The sequence below is a fragment of the Passer domesticus genome, chromosome 10, assembly GCF_036417665.1.
Source record: "Passer domesticus isolate bPasDom1 chromosome 10, bPasDom1.hap1, whole genome shotgun sequence".
In the NCBI taxonomy this organism is placed as follows: domain Eukaryota; kingdom Metazoa; phylum Chordata; class Aves; order Passeriformes; family Passeridae; genus Passer; species Passer domesticus.
In genome coordinates, this window is record NC_087483.1 from 4,626,295 (window position 1) to 4,642,564 (window position 16,270).

The 16,270-nt window shown below is 46.4% G+C and overlaps 2 protein-coding genes across 7 annotated transcripts in view; both read right to left on the minus strand.

Moving 5' to 3' along the window:
- Positions 1-3,985, minus strand: part of TRAF3IP1 (TRAF3 interacting protein 1) — a 28,556-nt gene extending 24,571 nt beyond the window's left edge. The window contains exons 1-5 of one of the 2 annotated variants that reach the window (XM_064433419.1): positions 3,773-3,985; positions 3,244-3,312; positions 1,763-1,924; positions 781-921; positions 191-643 (exon numbers count right to left, since the gene is read on the minus strand). In XM_064433419.1, the coding sequence (XP_064289489.1) occupies positions 191-643; positions 781-921; positions 1,763-1,924; positions 3,244-3,312; positions 3,773-3,895 (948 nt within the window). In that variant the 5' untranslated portion in view covers positions 3,896-3,985. The remainder of the gene's footprint in view (positions 1-190; positions 644-780; positions 922-1,762; positions 1,925-3,243; positions 3,313-3,772) is intronic. The other variant, XM_064433420.1, reaches the window with a different exon arrangement.
- A 3,714-nt stretch (positions 3,986-7,699) lies between these two features.
- The window catches only part of USP40 (ubiquitin specific peptidase 40), a 135,362-nt gene continuing 126,791 nt past the window's right edge, over positions 7,700-16,270 (minus strand). For 3 of the 5 annotated variants that reach the window (XM_064433422.1, XM_064433421.1, XM_064433423.1), the window contains 11 exons: positions 15,874-15,910; positions 15,336-15,400; positions 15,166-15,240; positions 14,640-14,766; positions 13,420-13,514; positions 12,165-12,283; positions 11,672-11,737; positions 11,239-11,449; positions 11,020-11,115; positions 10,184-10,278; positions 7,700-9,723 (listed from right to left, as the gene is read on the minus strand). In XM_064433422.1, the coding sequence (XP_064289492.1) occupies positions 9,618-9,723; positions 10,184-10,278; positions 11,020-11,115; positions 11,239-11,449; positions 11,672-11,737; positions 12,165-12,283; positions 13,420-13,514; positions 14,640-14,766; positions 15,166-15,240; positions 15,336-15,400; positions 15,874-15,910 (1,092 nt within the window). In that variant the 3' untranslated portion in view covers positions 7,700-9,617. Of the gene's footprint in view, positions 9,724-10,183; positions 10,279-11,019; positions 11,116-11,238; positions 11,450-11,671; positions 11,738-12,164; positions 12,284-13,289; positions 13,325-13,419; positions 13,515-14,639; positions 14,767-15,165; positions 15,241-15,335; positions 15,401-15,873; positions 15,911-16,270 lie in introns of those variants that run through there. The other 2 variants (XM_064433424.1, XR_010368898.1) reach the window with 2 other exon arrangements.

The window sequence follows — 16,270 nt, forward strand, 5'->3', positions numbered from 1 at the left end:
ACACTGAGGCTTGGAGCAGCCTGGGATAGTGAAAGGTGTCCCTGCAGGGGTTTGAAACCTGCAGGGGGGTTTGGAACAAGGTCCCTTCCTGCTGGATGAGCAGGAATACAAACATTGAAGGCCAATGGAACACACACACTCCCAAGCACAGCGTGGGGAAAGTTCTTCCCCAAAATAACATTTCAATTACCTTTTTCTCTGCTTTCTCCTTTCCATGTTCCCTGAGATCTTCCCCATCTTTTTCTCTGTCCCGATCTCTTCTTCTCTCTCTGTCTTTCTCTCCATCTCTGTCCCTGGCCTTATCTTTGTCTCTTCCTTTCAGCCTGTCCTTTTCTCTTCCTCCTTCATGTCTTTTCTCTCTTTCCTGTCCTTTATCATGCCTGAGATCCTCTCCTCGCTCTGGGTCTCCTTTTCCTTTGTTTTTTGCTGTTTCTCTTCCTTGCTTGTTTGTTCTGCTCTTGCCTCCTTCCCTCTCTTGTTTTTCTCCTTCCTTTGAGGCGTCTCTTTCAGGTTCTTTGTGCCTGTCTTCATTATTCTTCTGTTTTTCCCTCTCCTTTTCTCTTTCTCTGCTCTCTTTCAAATCTCCTTTGGGTCTTCTGTCTCTGCTGGGGCTTCTGTCTTTAATTTCAGTGTCTCTCCTACTCTAAAAAGAAAGCAAACACTAAAAATTAATTCCAATACATGCCAACTCAATCACACAGTGCCTCTACAAACTCAAAAATGCTAAAAATACCCCAAACAAATAAAAAATGGTACCCCAGTACCCCTCAAAAATGCTACCTCTTTGTCCTTATGGCTTTTTTGTTCTTCTGCTTTGGCCTCTCTGCTTTCTTTATGTCGAGGTTTAGAGGGTGGAGGTTTCCCTTTAGCATCAGCTTTTTCCCCAGCCAAGACCTTTTTTACAGCAGCATCACTGGACAGCTGCAAGGAACAGAAAAACACCACTGAAATGAGTAAATGGTTTCAATAAATAATTAATGTAGTAATTATTATTTTAAGAATGTAACAATTCAGTGTAAAAAACATAATAATTCCAAGAAAGAATGCAATAATGCTGTGTAAGAACAGCCCCCGCAGTTATTTTTAACCACCTGTCAAATTTCTCCATTATTGTATTTCCATAATCAAAAAAAGCACAGTAGAAAAAATACTTTAATTCCATAATTAAGAGATTTGACTAAAAGGAGATAAAGCCAAAGGTGAGCAACTGTAATGCATCTGTATTCCAAAATTTTAAAGGTTCTGGAGCTTCATTCTGTGCTTCAAATCTAATAAATGTTATTAGAAGACAAATGAAGTGAACAACAGTGAATAATAAAATCCTTACCATGCAGAATGCATTTGGGACAATTGCAGAAGGCAGTGTGAGAAGCTGGCTCAAACTAAAGATCATGAACTCTCCATCTGCTGTTACTAAGGGCTGACAGAATGTTTCTCCTGTGCAGTTAATGGCAGCAGAGGGGTAATTAAGGCACACAATCATTTGGGTTGGACGAGACTTCCAAGGCCATTGAGTCCCAGCTGTGCCTGATGCCCACCTTGTCCCCAGCACAGGGCACCCAGTGCCACATCCAGGTGTTCCTTGGACACCTCCAGGGATGGGGACTCCTGACTGCCCTGGGCAGCCCCTGCCAAGGCCTGAGCACGCTTTCCATGGAGAAATTCCTGCTGCTGTCCACCCTGAGCCTCCCCTGGCCCAGCCTGAGGCTGTTCCCTCTCCTCCTGTCCCTGTGTGCATAGAATCTGTGTAATTCTGTCCTACCTTATTCAAGCAACACTTCCCAATTGCCTGAAGGAATTCATTGGTTTTCTCAGGCTCGTGTCCAGCCACGACTCGTGCTGGTTTCACTGACAGTGGCTCCCCTGTCACCATCACAACAGCATCAATGGCCTTCTGAAGGAAGTTGATTTTGGATTCCTTATCCTGGTAAAAGAGCAATTAAGAGAAACTTTTATCCCCACAATTATTATAATGTTTGTTTTAGTTTCACCATTATACCTCACAAACAACCTGTCCCAACTGCCCTTCAATAAAGATGATGTCTTCCAGTGATTACACAAAATCAGAAGTAAACAAATAAAAGACCACATCAACAAAGTAAAGCCAAGTGAAATTTCACAGAAGTCCTCACAATTAAGGAATCTTCATGATTTCAGTCCTCCTTACAGCTCTCTCCTATTGATTACTCAGATAAAAATTATTCTCCTGATCCTCTACAACTCCAAGAGAGATCACAGTAAGGAAGCAGACAAGTCTTGCTCCTGACCAGTTTTGGGAAGAGGAACTCAAGGTTGAGACATTTTCCCCCACACTCCAGGATTTTGATCTCCTCTGTCTGAGCTCTGGAAAACCCCGTGGACTTATGGGCTGTGAAAGAAGTTTGTGAAAGAAATTCTCAGAGAGGTAGCAGCACGAAGATGCAGCAAAGGCCTGCTCAGCAGCTGCTGGGAAATCTGCTTTTTGGGTCACAAAGGACACTATCAAAAAAACCAACAAGTCAGTTACAAATGACTTAATTGTAGTTATCCTGACAGCAGTAGGAGCAGTCACAGAAATAAACACAGGCATTAATCAGTGACTAAAACATGCAAGAACTGGCTGGAGGGATGAGAAGCCAGAGCTCACACTTCAGTTGCTACGTTAAACAAACACCATGGGATCAGCTGCCTAAGAGGCAACACACAAAGAAAGTGCTTTGTTTGCCAGGAATCAGCAACTAAAGCTCCCAAATCAGGCTGGGAGTTGGGGAACTCGGCATCAGCTCAGCCAAAAACCAGGGGAAAGCAGCAAACAGAGAGTAAAGTCACCCTTGGACTTAAGAAAAGTAGTTTTCAGTAATAGTATTAACCTTCTCTTTCAATAATCAGCCAGTTTTATACTGCAATAAAGCTACTGTGGAATGCATATCCTAGACAGGTAAGTCCTGGGATATTAAACACAGGTATTTAATGTATGTATCTATATATACCATATATATGTGTGTGTGTTTGTATATACACAAATATACAGAGCAGTAAGTTTAGGTCTTGAGAGACCACAAGACTCTTTAAAACCAAAAATTTGCATGCTAATCTACAGGTGTTCACTTCATGGAAAGAATAATATAAGCCACCAGCAGGAACTTTTACTTCTTCACAAAAACAACAGCTCCTTGGTGCTGAATACAGAAAAGACCAGAAGAACCTTGTGGCCAGCAGCAGAAAACACTGCAAGCTAAACAAATAAAGAAGTCCCATGCCCACCTTGACATTATCTGACTTCAACTCGAAATCTGTGTAAAGTCCTCTCAGAAAACCTGTCACTCTGATCACCTAAAAAAAAACAGAAGAAACGGGGTAAGTCGAGAACATTTAAGCTCGGTAAGCCTTGTGGGGCAGCAGGAAACGTGTTCATCATGGAAAGGGTTTGGAGTGCAGTCCCCATCCCCGGGGTGCCCAGGGATGGCCTGGATGTGGCACTCAGTGCTGGGGACAGGGTGGGCATCGGGCACGGCACTCAGAGATGCCGGGGGCTTCTCCAACCTCAGTGATCCCGGGCTTTTGTGATGTTTCACTGTCCAACCTGGGATACTTCCAGGGACAGCCACAGCTTTCCCAGGCACGCTGTGCCAGAGCCCGCCCTCACAGCAACAACTCCTTCCCAAAACCCCACCTAACCCCGCCTCTGCCAGCCTGACCCCCTTTTCCTACCTCTACAGGTGCCTTTCCACCCCAAACCCACCCCAAAACCCCGAGATTCCCACAGCGCTCCGGGCGCGCCCCTCACACCCACCTCGCAGATCAGGTCGTGCAGGTAGCGGAAGGGCGGCTTGCCCAGCAGCGCGTCGGTGAGCGGCGGCTTGCGGATCACCTGCCCCAGGGTCTCCCGCGTTTGCCGCGACACCGCCTCGTTCATCGCGGCCGTGCCGTGCCGTGCCGGGCCGGGCCGGGCCGGGCTCGAACCGGGATCGCCGCGGGACCCGCCCGCCCCCGGCCCGGCGCTCCCGGCGTGCCCCGCGCGGCGCGCGCGCGGCCCCGTTGCTAAGGGGCGCCGCGGCCATAGCAACGGGCCCGGCCGCGCTCCGCCCTCAGGGGAGAGAAACCCCAGAAACGGCCCCAAAAACCCCGGAAACGGCCCTAAAATCGCACTAAACAGCCCCGAAATGGCAGGAAACAGCCCCAGGCATCGGGAAACAGTCCCAAAAACCTGGAAACAGCCCCAAAACACGCGAAAAGAGCCCAAAATCTCTGGAAACAGCCCTAAAATCCCTGGAAACAGCCCTCAAACACCCAGAAACAGTCCCAAAACCCCCAAAAGAGCCCCAACCCCCCCCAAAAAGCCCCCAAAACCGCGGAAAGAGCCCAAAATCCCTGGAAACCGCCCTAAAAACACTGTAAACAGCTGCAAACGCCCATAAACACTCCCAAAAACCTGGGAAAAGTCCCCAAAACCAGGGTAAACTGTCCCAAAACCCCTGGAAACAGCCTTCAGACACCTGGAAACAGCCCCAAAACCCCCAAAAAGAGCCCAAAATCACTGGAAACAGCCCTAAAATACCTGGAAACCGCCCTAAAAACACTGTAAACAGCTGCAAACCCCCATAAACAGTCCCAAAACCTGGGAAAAGCCCCCAAAACCACGGTAAACAGCCCCTAAAGCCTTGAAAACAGTCCCAAAAACCCTGGAAACAGCCCTCAAACACCTGGAACAGCCCCAAAACCCCCAAAAAGAGCCCCAAACCCCTGGAAACAGCCCTAAAATCCCTGGAAACAGCCCCAAAACCCCCAAAAGAGCCCCAAAAACCCAAAAAAAGCCCCCAAAACCGCGGAAACAGCCCTAAAAACACTGTAAACAGCTGCGAACCCCCGTAAACAGTCCAAAAAACCAGGGAAAAGCCCCCAAAACCAGGGTAAACAGTCCCAAAAATCCTGGAAACAGCCTTCAGACACCTGGAAACAGCCCTAAACCCCCCAAAAAGAGCTCCAAACCCCTGGAAACAGCCCTAAAATCCCTGGAAACAGCCCTCAAACACCTAGAAACAGCCCCAAAACCCCCGAAAAGAGGCCCAAAACCCCCCAAAAAGCCCCAAAAACCGCGGAAAGAGCCCAAAATCCCTGGAAACTGCCCTAAAAACACTGTAAACAGCTGCAAACCCCCGTAAACAGTCCCCAAAACCTGGGAAAAGCCCCCAAAACCAGGGTAAACTGTCCCAAAAACCCTGGAAACAGCCTTCAGACACCTGGAAACAGCCCCAAAACCCCCGAAAAGAGCCCAAAATCACTGGAAACAGCCCTCAAACACCCGGAAACAGACCCCAAACCCCTAGAAACAGTCCCAAGAGCCTCAAAACCCCCAGAAAAAGCCCCAAAACCCACGGAAACAGCCAAAATCCCTGGAAACAGCCCTAAAAACACTGTAAGCAGCTGCAAACCCCCGTAAACAGTCCCAAAACCTGTGAAAAGCCCCCAAAACCACGGTAAACAGCCCCTAAAGCCTTGAAAACAGTCCCAAAAACCCTGGAAACAGCCCCAAAATCCCCAAAACCCCCAGAAACAGCCCCAAAATCCCTGGAATGAGCCCTATGAAGACAGTAAACAGCCCCAAAAACTGTGGAAACTGCTCCAAAACCCCTGCAAACAGCCCCCAAACCCCCACAAAGAGCCTCAAAAAACCTGCAACAGCCCCAAAAACTATAGATACAGCCCCAAAACCATGGTGAACAGCCCCCAAACCCCTGGAAACCGCTCCCAAACCTCTGGAAACACCCCAAAACACCTGGAAACAACCCCAAAACCATGGCCCCCACCCCCTCAGCTCAACAGGCTGTGAATAAAGTGTGTTAGGGAGAGATGCTGTGTGTCAGCGGGATGGGAATCAGACTGGGAAAAGTTGGGGTTTTTGCTTCATCACTAAACAGTGACTCTGTGGCACCCAACACAAGAAAAACAGGGACTGCATGGAGCAAATCCAGGAGAGCAGGGAGATGCTCTAAGGCTGGAGCCAGACTGAGAGCTGGGGGTGCTCACCTGGAGAAGAGAAGGCTCCAGGGACACCTCAGAGCCCCTTGCAGAGCCTGAAGGGCTCAGGAGAGCTGGAGAGGGACTGGGGACAAGGGATGGAGGGGCAGGACACAGGGAATGGCTTCCACTGCCAGAGGGCAGGGATGGATGGGATATTGGGAAGGAATTCTTCCCTGGAGGGTGGGCAGGCCCTGGCACAGGGTGCCCAGAGCTGCTGTGGCTGCCCCTGGATCCCTGGCAGTGCCCAAGGCCAGGTTGGATGGGGCTTGGAGCAGCCTGGGATAGTGCAAGGTATCCCTGCCATGGCAGGGGTGGCACTGGATTACCCACCCCATTCCAACCCACACCCTTCTGTAAAGAATCAGGTTTGGGGATCAAAAGAGGCATTGCAAAGCAAATCGATCTGGTCTTAGTGAAGGCCAGGAAACTTTTCCAGCAAAGAGGAAGCAGACACTTCTGTGCCAAGTGGGTAATTTCACCTGGGCTCCTGCCAGCAGAAGTGAATTTTACCTTCCCCTCCAGCTCACTGGGGTTCCGGGTTCCCAGACAGACCCTGAGTCCAGGACCTGTTGATCCTGGGAAGAACAGGAGGTGTTGACAGCTTCCACATCCCAGGGCATCAGAAGTCTCAGAGGAAGCAAGAAGACTGGGAAGAAGCTGCTCTGGGGAAGAGGGATGTTTATTTTGGGTTTGTGTGGTTTATCTTGGTTTTTCCCCTGACTCTCTAGGAAGCATCTGAGATGCCTGGTGAGGAATCTCGTGGGGGAGTTTAAATTTGGCCTCATTAGCTCATTTTCCTGCAGAGGCACCCCGAGGTAGCACAGCTCCATTTAACTGAAGAACCAAAACCCAGGGCCAGGCCTTCACCACCCTCACAGGGAAGGACTTCTTCCCAATAGCCCATTTAACCCTGCTAAACCTCTCAGAAATGCCATGAACTCTGCACCACGCTTGTCAGGAAGGATGCTGAGAAATTGTAGGAATCTTTCAGCTCAACTCTGGGAGATTTCCTTGTACCTGAAAACCCACAGTCTCCAGGTCCAGAATCCCTGAAAGGTCTGAGCAAGCTGGGATGAGACAGATGACCAAAAAAACCAACCAAACAAAAACAAACAAACAACAAAAAAAAACCACCACCAAAGCAAAAAAAAAACCAAAAATACCCCAAAAAACAAATCCAAACAAAAAAAAACCCCAAAACAAACAAACAAACCCCAAAAAACCACGAACAACAACAACAACAAAAAAAACAACCAAAAAAACCCCCCAAAAATTATTAATTTCCCAGAAAGTGGCTTAGTAGTCTCTAGAAGCAAACAGAATTTCAGTCAAAACTGGCTACTCAAAATAACCAATCCAAGCAACGCATTAAAATTGGGATTTAAAAAATTTCCAAGGCTTTTTTGTAAGTCTAGGACATCAGAATGGCTTTGTGTCCTGATGGAGGAACCTTCCCTGCCATCCTTGGTGCTTTCTCCACAGGGATTGGAAACATGGAGCAAAACAAAACTGCTCCTGCACTCAGAGTCCTGAGCCAGGAGCCTCAGGAAGAAGACAACAGCCACAAGGAATGGGGGAACTTCCCCCAGAGATGGGAATGTTGGTCCAGGAACACTGGAAAATTAAAGCTAATTAATACTCATGTCAGAAACCCACTTGTGCCATTCCCAACCAGTGAGATAGCCACAGACAATCCAAGTAGGCAGATAAAAATGACATTTTATTTTGTGAAGAACACTTGAAAAATAAAGATGAAAGCTCTTCCAGGCTTTGCAAATAACCATCAGAACCCACAGAGTCACCAAGACTCCGTTTTCAAAAGGTGTTTCCTCTCCCCAGCCCCATTTTCCATGAACTCTCTCATTGTGGAATGGCCCACAAGAGTTTCAAGGAAGGAAAAAAAATGGATTTTGAGCCAACATTAGAAATAACCCAAGATTGGTTCAGTGCAGGTGCTGCTACATTACACTTGAACAAAGGCACAAAATTCCCACTTGGAATTTGCATTTCAATTTCTCCAAACTTGGTGTTCTCAGGGAAAGACCAGAGTTATTCAAGCAGGGAAGGCTGAGCTCAGTCCAGCTCTCCAGCAGGAACCAGAGGAACTGAAGTGACAGCAAATAAATCCAATGGGCTGGAACCATGTGGGAACACAAACCTTTGGAATCAGCACCTCTGATCCCTGCTGTAAACCCAGGCTCCCAGAACACCTGATATGGAAAGAAGGCGACACAAATTAAGATGGGAAAACATCCGCTGCCCTCCCCTCGGGCAGAAAATGTATCCATGAAACTGGGATTTCAGGATCCAAGTCAGTGAGGACATTAAACAGCCCCTTCTGCAGAGCATCAGCCCCAAAAAGCACAGGAGCACCTGCTGAATGCTAAAGAGATGCAGGGAAATAAATAATAATAGTGTGTTTCATGGTGCTTTTCACTTCTTTTGTTGTGCTGCTACCAGAGTGTCAGTTTTTATCTTTATGCTGTCTGAAATACTAGAAGTAGTGTTAACCTATAAAAGGTACATGAAAAATCTCACAGCCAAAATTTGAGGAATCTGCTCAACTGGCAGCTCCTCTTATATACAGCAAATAGGTCAAATATTTACTTCAGCCCCCAAAAGCAAACTTGTGTTTTGACCTGTCATTATCACAGATTTAATTCAGGATAATCAGGCTCAGTTTGGAGTTAATACTTCAGAGCCTTTGACCTGGAGCCCAGCTCAGTGAGATGCTCAAAGTCAGCTCAGAACACCACGAGAAACAAGCTCTCCAATGTAACAGTATCAGAACACCTGGAAAGGTAAGAAATTAGGGAAATTCCTCTGAAGAGGAGCACTGAAAATAAATCCCAGCCTTTTTCCTGAGTACAGTAAAACCCACTGAAAATCAAACATCAGATCTGTCCATTTTTTCCAACCGTTTTCCCTGTTAATGAAGTTCAGGGACAACAAAAATGCCTTAGAAATTACAAAATTAAGTTTATGGGCAACAAAACAAGCCCCAGAAACTTCAAAATCTAAGATTACGTCCCTGTTGTTCCATATCACAAGATGTCTCCAGGTTTTACATGTTGACAGATCCTGGACTTGTTCTTTTTGAGCCAATTTCCTACACTCTGCTCAGAGATTTCCACATTGCCTTCATTCTTAGGGCTGACTCCAGCTCCTACAGACTTAGGTTTAGAGATAAAGAGAGAAAAGCAAATTCTGGTATCAGCAGCAACTTCAGTGATCAGAGATGGGAAACAATTCTAAAAAGAGATGATTATGACTGCATTATATCTCAGTAGTGGTGGTGCAGGAGGTCAGACCTGACCCACCAAAGCATTTTGGATGGTGAAAAAAGAGTCACTGAGGGGTTATACAATATATTAATCCTTTTCCTCCTCCATAAAGTGCATTTACTCAGCCTGAGAGTAAGTACCACACTGAGAAAGGGACCTTGAAGCACTTCCCCAAGAGAGAGCAGAAGAAAATCAAAGTTATCCTGAATCCTACAGCCAGTTTGTGCCTCAGGGATCCCTGAGGACACTTTGGGAAAGCCCCTCTTGCTGCTGGAGCTGAGGCCCTGCAGGCCAGGTTAGCACAGGGTGGTGTGGGCAGAGCAGCCCCTGGTGCTATCTGAAAACCCCCACGTTGATGGAAAGAGCCACTTCTGGTTTGCGGGGCTTCATGGGGAGCCTCTCCTCAGGGAAAAGGGGATCCTGGACACGCTCCTGGCGGCTGGAAAACACAAACAACCTGGTTAATGTTCAGTGCTGGGCCTCAGCAGGGCGAGCCTGGCCTGAACTCTGAGTTCCAGTGAGCTGTGCACGGCCAGGCCAGCCAAGGGCTCATTTTTGTCTCCATGGTGTGTTCCAGGAGGGAAAACCATGAGGCTCAGTGGAGGAATACTGAGAGCCAGGAGTTTGAATTATCCAGGTGCTCCTTGCAGGATTACCACTGGCCTCAGAATTTATCCAATTAGGCTGAATCATGGAATGGTTTGGATTTCAAGGGACCTTAAGGATCACCCAGTGCCACCTCCTGCCATGGGCAGGGACACCTTCCACTATCTCAGCTGCTCCAAACCCCTTCCAGCCTGGCTGTGCACACTTCCAAGGATCGGGCAGCCACAGCTCCTCTGAAAAGCAGCAAACACTTTGCATATTTCTAAAGAAAAATGAAACTAAATGCTCACTACCTTTTCCTCTTTTCCAGAGCCAACTGCCTTTGTTTCTCTTTCCCAATGTCATCCCTGACAGTGCTGAAGTCCTTGGTGTCATCAAGGAGAAGGTTCTGTTATAAAAAAGGATTGGAGAGATCAAAGTCACAAGGTAAAACTATTTCCCAGCTGACACAGTAAATTCCCAGATTGTTTCTTTTGACTAGTTTTGCACTGATTAATTTCAAGTTCATTAGAATTGCAATGGTTTGAGTTGGAAGGGATTTAAGGATGATCCAGTCCCACCCCTCCCATGGGCAGGGACACTACCTCAGGTTGCTCCAAGCCCCATCCAACCTAGCAAGGAACACTTCCAGGGATGGATTTCTTCCAATAGGCTAAAACAGCAGGACAGGACATCACATTTTTCTGCTACTGCTCTAAACCCAGACAGAATGTTCCTTCCTTGTAACTAAGCCTGATTTCTAGCTGACAGCTCAATGCTGGGTAATTCCTTCTCACACCATAAAATAGAACTGTCATCGTTCAGAAATTCATAATATGTAACAGTTTGTGCCTATAATGTGATTTTGAAAGGGCTCTTCCTTGGATTTTACTCAGAATTTGAAAAAAAAAAAAAAAAAAACCCAAAAAAAAAAGTCAAAAATGAGGGCAAGAAAAAAGATCCAGGAGAAAAAGGAAAAACAGCAGCAGCAAGAAATTTCGTATCAACACAACACAGTGTCCAAACCCACACCCCAGTACTCCCAGAAATGCAGCAGGATGAGAGAAAACCAGGAAGAAATGAAGACACTGCAAAGGGGACATTGCCTGAACCTGATCCTCGTGCAACAATTAAATCCAGGGAAATTTACCTTCACCCCAATGATGTCTCCATCCTTCAGGTGGTAAGGTGCTGACTGCAAACTCGCCTGCTTTTTCCTTCTTTTCCTCTTGGAGATTTGCTGTGTCTGAACAAAATCAAAGCAGAAGAGTTTGGAATTCTCCTTAAATTCAATCCCTAAGGAACTGCAGCCCAGACCAACACGTGCTCCTCTCCAACAATTGTTAGATTCTGTCACTCCAGATCTTACCCAGCTAGATATTGGCAGCCACTCAAATCTCTCGGGGAAGTATTTGGCTATTTCAATTTTATCTACAGGAAGACAATAGTGAGAAGCCACTCTCTGCCTCAGAGCCCAGGTTGTGCATTCCTTGGAGATATCCCACACCAAATCCCAGGAGCTGGAGTAGTCCCTCTCTCCTGGTATTCCCATCTGGACTCGCAGCAGCAGCTCGTGGGGGCTGGCAGCAGGATGAGAGAATGGAAATTCTTGTGAGCCATGCTTTCAGAATTTCCAGCTTTCCCCCCCACACTGCCCTCCCACTTTCTTTGTGGAAAACAATAAACAACTTCCAAGGTTTTCCCACATCCTGAGAGCCCTGAAGGCAAAAGCTGCTCAGTGAAGGCTTCCCTCAAATGCAGAGCTGTAAGAAACAAGAGAAATAAAGATCTTGAGCTCTTACCCCAAATTCTCTTCTTCTTGCAAGGGTTCTATGCAGATTTCCACTCTGGCACCCAGTCTGTAGTCACTGAAAACAGAGCAGATATTGTCTACAGGCTCTGGAGATGAGCTGGGAGAGCTGGGGGTGCTCACCTGCAAAGAGACCTCAGAGCCCCTTCCAGGGCCTAAAGGGGCTCAGGAGAGCTGGAGAGGGACTGGGGACAAGGGATGGAGGGACAGGACGCAGGGAATGGCTTCCACTGCCAGAGGGCAGGGATGGATGGGATATTGGGCAGGCCCTGGCACAGGGTGCCCAGAGAAGCTGTGGCTGCTCCTGGATCCCTGGCAGTGCCCAAGTCCAGGCTGGATGGAGCTTGGAGCAACCTAGGACTGTGAAGGTGTCCCTGCCCATGGGACTACTTGTCTTTAAGATCCTTTCCAACCCAGAGTGAGCTGATGAATCCCCCACAGTCCATCCCAGACCCAGCCTGCTGCACACTCCCCAGAGAACCCACCTGAGTCTCCTCCTGTTGTCCCGCAGGAGCTTCCCGGGGCGTTTGTTGTCCATTGTCCAAGCTCTGAGGAACGAGGGCAGGGGCACAACCTGCTCCTGGCAGCAGGGTAAGGTCAGAGCCTGAAAAACAGAAATACTTGGTCAATAATTTTAGCAGTCAGTCTCCCTGGAAAAATAGAAAACCACTGGATTAACTCTCAAAAAAGAGGGCAATGTATTGAGATTTATTCCACACCAACTGTTGCTTGTGGCTGTGAGTAAAATACTCACTTTTCAACCTCAAAGGGAGTTGGATTTCCCTCCCTTTCAACAATTCTCAACTCAACTTCCATTTTCCAAAGTACCCAATTTCTTTTTTTTTTAACCAGAATTTGAACAACTGGGAGGGAATGAGGCTGTGGCAGTGGTTGCCTCAGTCTCTGGCCAAGTGCTGAGCTCCTCTAAGCCCTTCCCAAGGGCACAACACTTTCCATGCTCAGCCAGCTCTCCTTCATCAAGCTGCAAACAGTTCTCCATAGCAGTAGCCTGGCAGAGCCCAAAACTGAAGTCACACCCAAAAAATAAGTGTTGGTATGGAGCAGAATCAGGTGAGAGATCCTTCCCCATGTGGTTCAAGTAGAACAATCACTGCTTCAACCACACAGAGCCTGTTGGTAGGACTGGGTTATTCTTTTTTTGTGGGTTTGGGGTGGGTTTTGGGTTTAGCTTTTTCTTTTAGGGTGTTTTGCTTGGTTTGGTTTTGAGTGTATTAAAAACCATACAAAGGTATTTTAGTTTGTGGCCAAACAAAATGAGCCAGACCTTCCTGGCTGCCAAACCTGTGCACCCCAAAGCATTCTTCATTCATCAGATTCCACATACAGAAATTTAAAAAAAAAAATGCAGAAAACTAATACAGGAACAATGTGGAAATGGCAAAGTGGCTTTTTAGGAGGTGCTTGTTATGCGTGTGCTTCCCATGGAGAGATTTTACACTGAAATAAAGACAAAAGCTGCCAGGCAGAGCTTCAGCTGATGTGCAACAAGGCTCCCCCTCAGGCCAGGACACATGACAGGGAGGATGGGGACAGCAGGGACACTAAGGAAGTGTCTGAGCTATGTGTTCCAGCTGCCTCTTGGTACTTACCAGTGGCCATGGCATAAACACCATGGCACAACAGACTGGAGACAGGGGAAAAGGAAATAGAAAAGAGCTGTTAATAGAGCTCGAGTCATCACAGCGCTGCTGCACAGTCCAACACAGGAGAACATCTAACCTGCATCTTCAGATCTTCCAGAGAGGCCTCTCCTGCTATCTCTATCCTGCCAGCATAACAGAGATCCAGGCCTGGGTGGGTGGGTTCTGGTGCAGCTTTGAAGGGGGGAGAGGGAGGAAGAAGAAAGAAATAACAGAAGAGTCAACGTGATTTGTATAGTCCTGAGAGATAACAGCCACTTCACATCTCACTTAGAGAAGGAATCTGGAGTCCACTTAGAATATCCAGGAATCCCAGACTGGTTTGAGTTGGAATGGACCTTAAAGGTGACATCATTCCAACCCCCTGCCATGGCCATATCCAGCACACAAAATACATCCCAGTAACTTCCAAACAGTTCCCATACATATCCCATACTGCAAATTTCAGAACTAGGAACAGTTATTGCCATTGATAAATGGTGTTAGTTATTAGGTAAGCCTACTGCAAACAAAGCTGAACTGCTCTTAGCTCCACTACTGGAACCAACAGGGGAGAAAATGAAACTCAGAAAAGGTTTGAGGCAGAAGGACAAAAATGCAAAGAAAACTTCTTCAAGAGGACGGGTCCTGCCCTGCAGCAGAACTTAGCACCAGAGGAATATTACTTTTAATACAAAATGAAAAATCAATTTGTTCCCCATTTTCCAATTCTCTTATTTCCACTTAATTTTCTCCTCCCTTCTCAACCCTCACTTAATTTTACTGCCCTGGCTAGTTTTGGATTTGACCTTTAGGAGAGAAAACACAGTTAAAACACTGCATTTAACGTCTTTGATACTATTCAAGCTTTACCCATCCTTCCTTTTACAGCTTACCAAAAAGCAACACAGCCTGAAGGGAATTCATTGTGCCTTCAGGAGTCTGGCATTTGAAACCAATCACATCTGTGCTCATGAAGGAGATGCTTTACACTGCTGCCACTGCCTAACATTCTGATCTACGTTAGAATTTTATGAGACTGAATCTACAATTTTTTGAGACTGACAAATAAAGAGCCCCTGCTACAAAATTTAGTGTGTTTTGAGCCAGTCCATCTGAGGAACATCCCTATAACAGGATTATCCAGCATTTATGCCCAAAACTGCATCTGTCTCCTGAGTGGTCCTTTCACCATAACCTTGATGCAACTCATGCAGCCCTTCCTAGGTTTCAGAAGGGCTTTAAGGCTTTGGATTAAAATTTGGATTTGACTTAAAGAGCAACTATAGGTGATTGCTTTCAAAGCCTGGCCAAGCTCACCTGCTGCAGCAGACACCTGCAAAGCCTCCATCTTCCAGGTGATCCCATTCACCTGGTCTTGTGCATTCTCTCCATGTTTCTTATGGCTTGAAGGCTTCAGCCACCAGATGGGGATTTTCAGGAAACCCTGGAACAGAAAATACCAGGTGACTCAAGTGTTGTGTGCAGACAAGGTGAAATTTCACCTTTAGCACAGGAAGAAAGATAAGATTTGTTTAAAAGTAAGCTTCTAGAATGGGCTGCCCAGGGTGGAGTCACCACTCCTGGAAGTGTCCAAAGAATGTGTGTGTGGATGTGGCAGCTGGGGATGTGATCTAGTGGGGAACACACTGGTGGTGCAAAAATGATGCTACAATTTTGAGAGGCAACCTGTTCAGGGCCAGGCTGGACAGGGCTTGGAGCAAGCTGGGATAGTGGGAGGTGGTCCCTGCCATGGCAGGGTGGCACTGGATGGGCTTTGAGGTCCCTCCCAGCCCAAACCACTCTGGGATTCCAAGTCTCCAGACACTGCCCACTCTCCTTTTACCTTTTCTGGAAGCTTTCCTTCAGTTATAACCAAAGTGTCTCCTCTGCAAACGTTGAGCTCCTTCAGGGTGGCATTCTGCAGGAAGAGAAAGCACAGGATCCCTGTCAGCCCACAGCTGCCTTCCACCCCAGGGAGCAAAGAACCAATGGATTAAAACAAGCTGCTCTCACTTCCTGACTTAATGCTTCCCCTGCTTCGTAGCACCAGTCAAGCCTTCTCAAATGCCAGTTGTCACCTACCAAAACCAAAAAAGACACACACAGAAAACTGATCAGTCAATTACACCAGTGTGGGAAAATATTACAAAACTCTTAACAAGTGTCAAGGTTCCTTTTTCTTTTGTTCTTTATTTTTATTTGCTTTTTAAACACAGGTCTGGCTAAATGAATAATCACTTTCATCTTCCCCAGACCTTTTGCTGTATGAAAATAACCTTTTATTTGCACAGATCTCCCTTCCTCACCTATCTAATTATTTTCCCTTGTTTCAGAGGAGAGAAGGAATTCCCATGTGTCAAATTATCACTTGAATCTATGTCAAGCTCTTTAAATAAAAACAGTATTATAAAAACTGCATATCTAGAATTCTTTCCCCTTCTCCCATTACAGTGACACAGATCATTGAAAAAAATTACACAGTTTAGGGTAGGAAAAGCTGTCTTAAAAATATTTAAAATTCCTCTAAAAATATGTAAATAACACAACTAACCTGATAATCCAGATTTCTCCAGCATTAAATTGAGACACTGAAAGAAAACACAGGATGAGAGTTGTGTCAATGCTGAGGCTGGGAAATAAATTGTAGCATAGCAAGCCTATGCTAGAATTTTCTGACATAAAGAATGACTGATTGCTGGTCAATTCTTAAAACAATATAATTAGACAGATAAGATGTATCTGGGTTATATATTAAACCCTTCATGGATGAGATGGTTTTCAGACCAAAAATTCACCACAGCAGCTGAGCCAGCTTTCCCAAGCTGGTAAAAAATTAAACTTGTCCTGTCAGTTTGTTCATTCACTTTAACAAATTCTGCCCCAGAGTTTGCAGCTGCACCTTTAAAAAATAAATTAAAAAAAAAAAATCAAAGCTGCAAATTCAACAC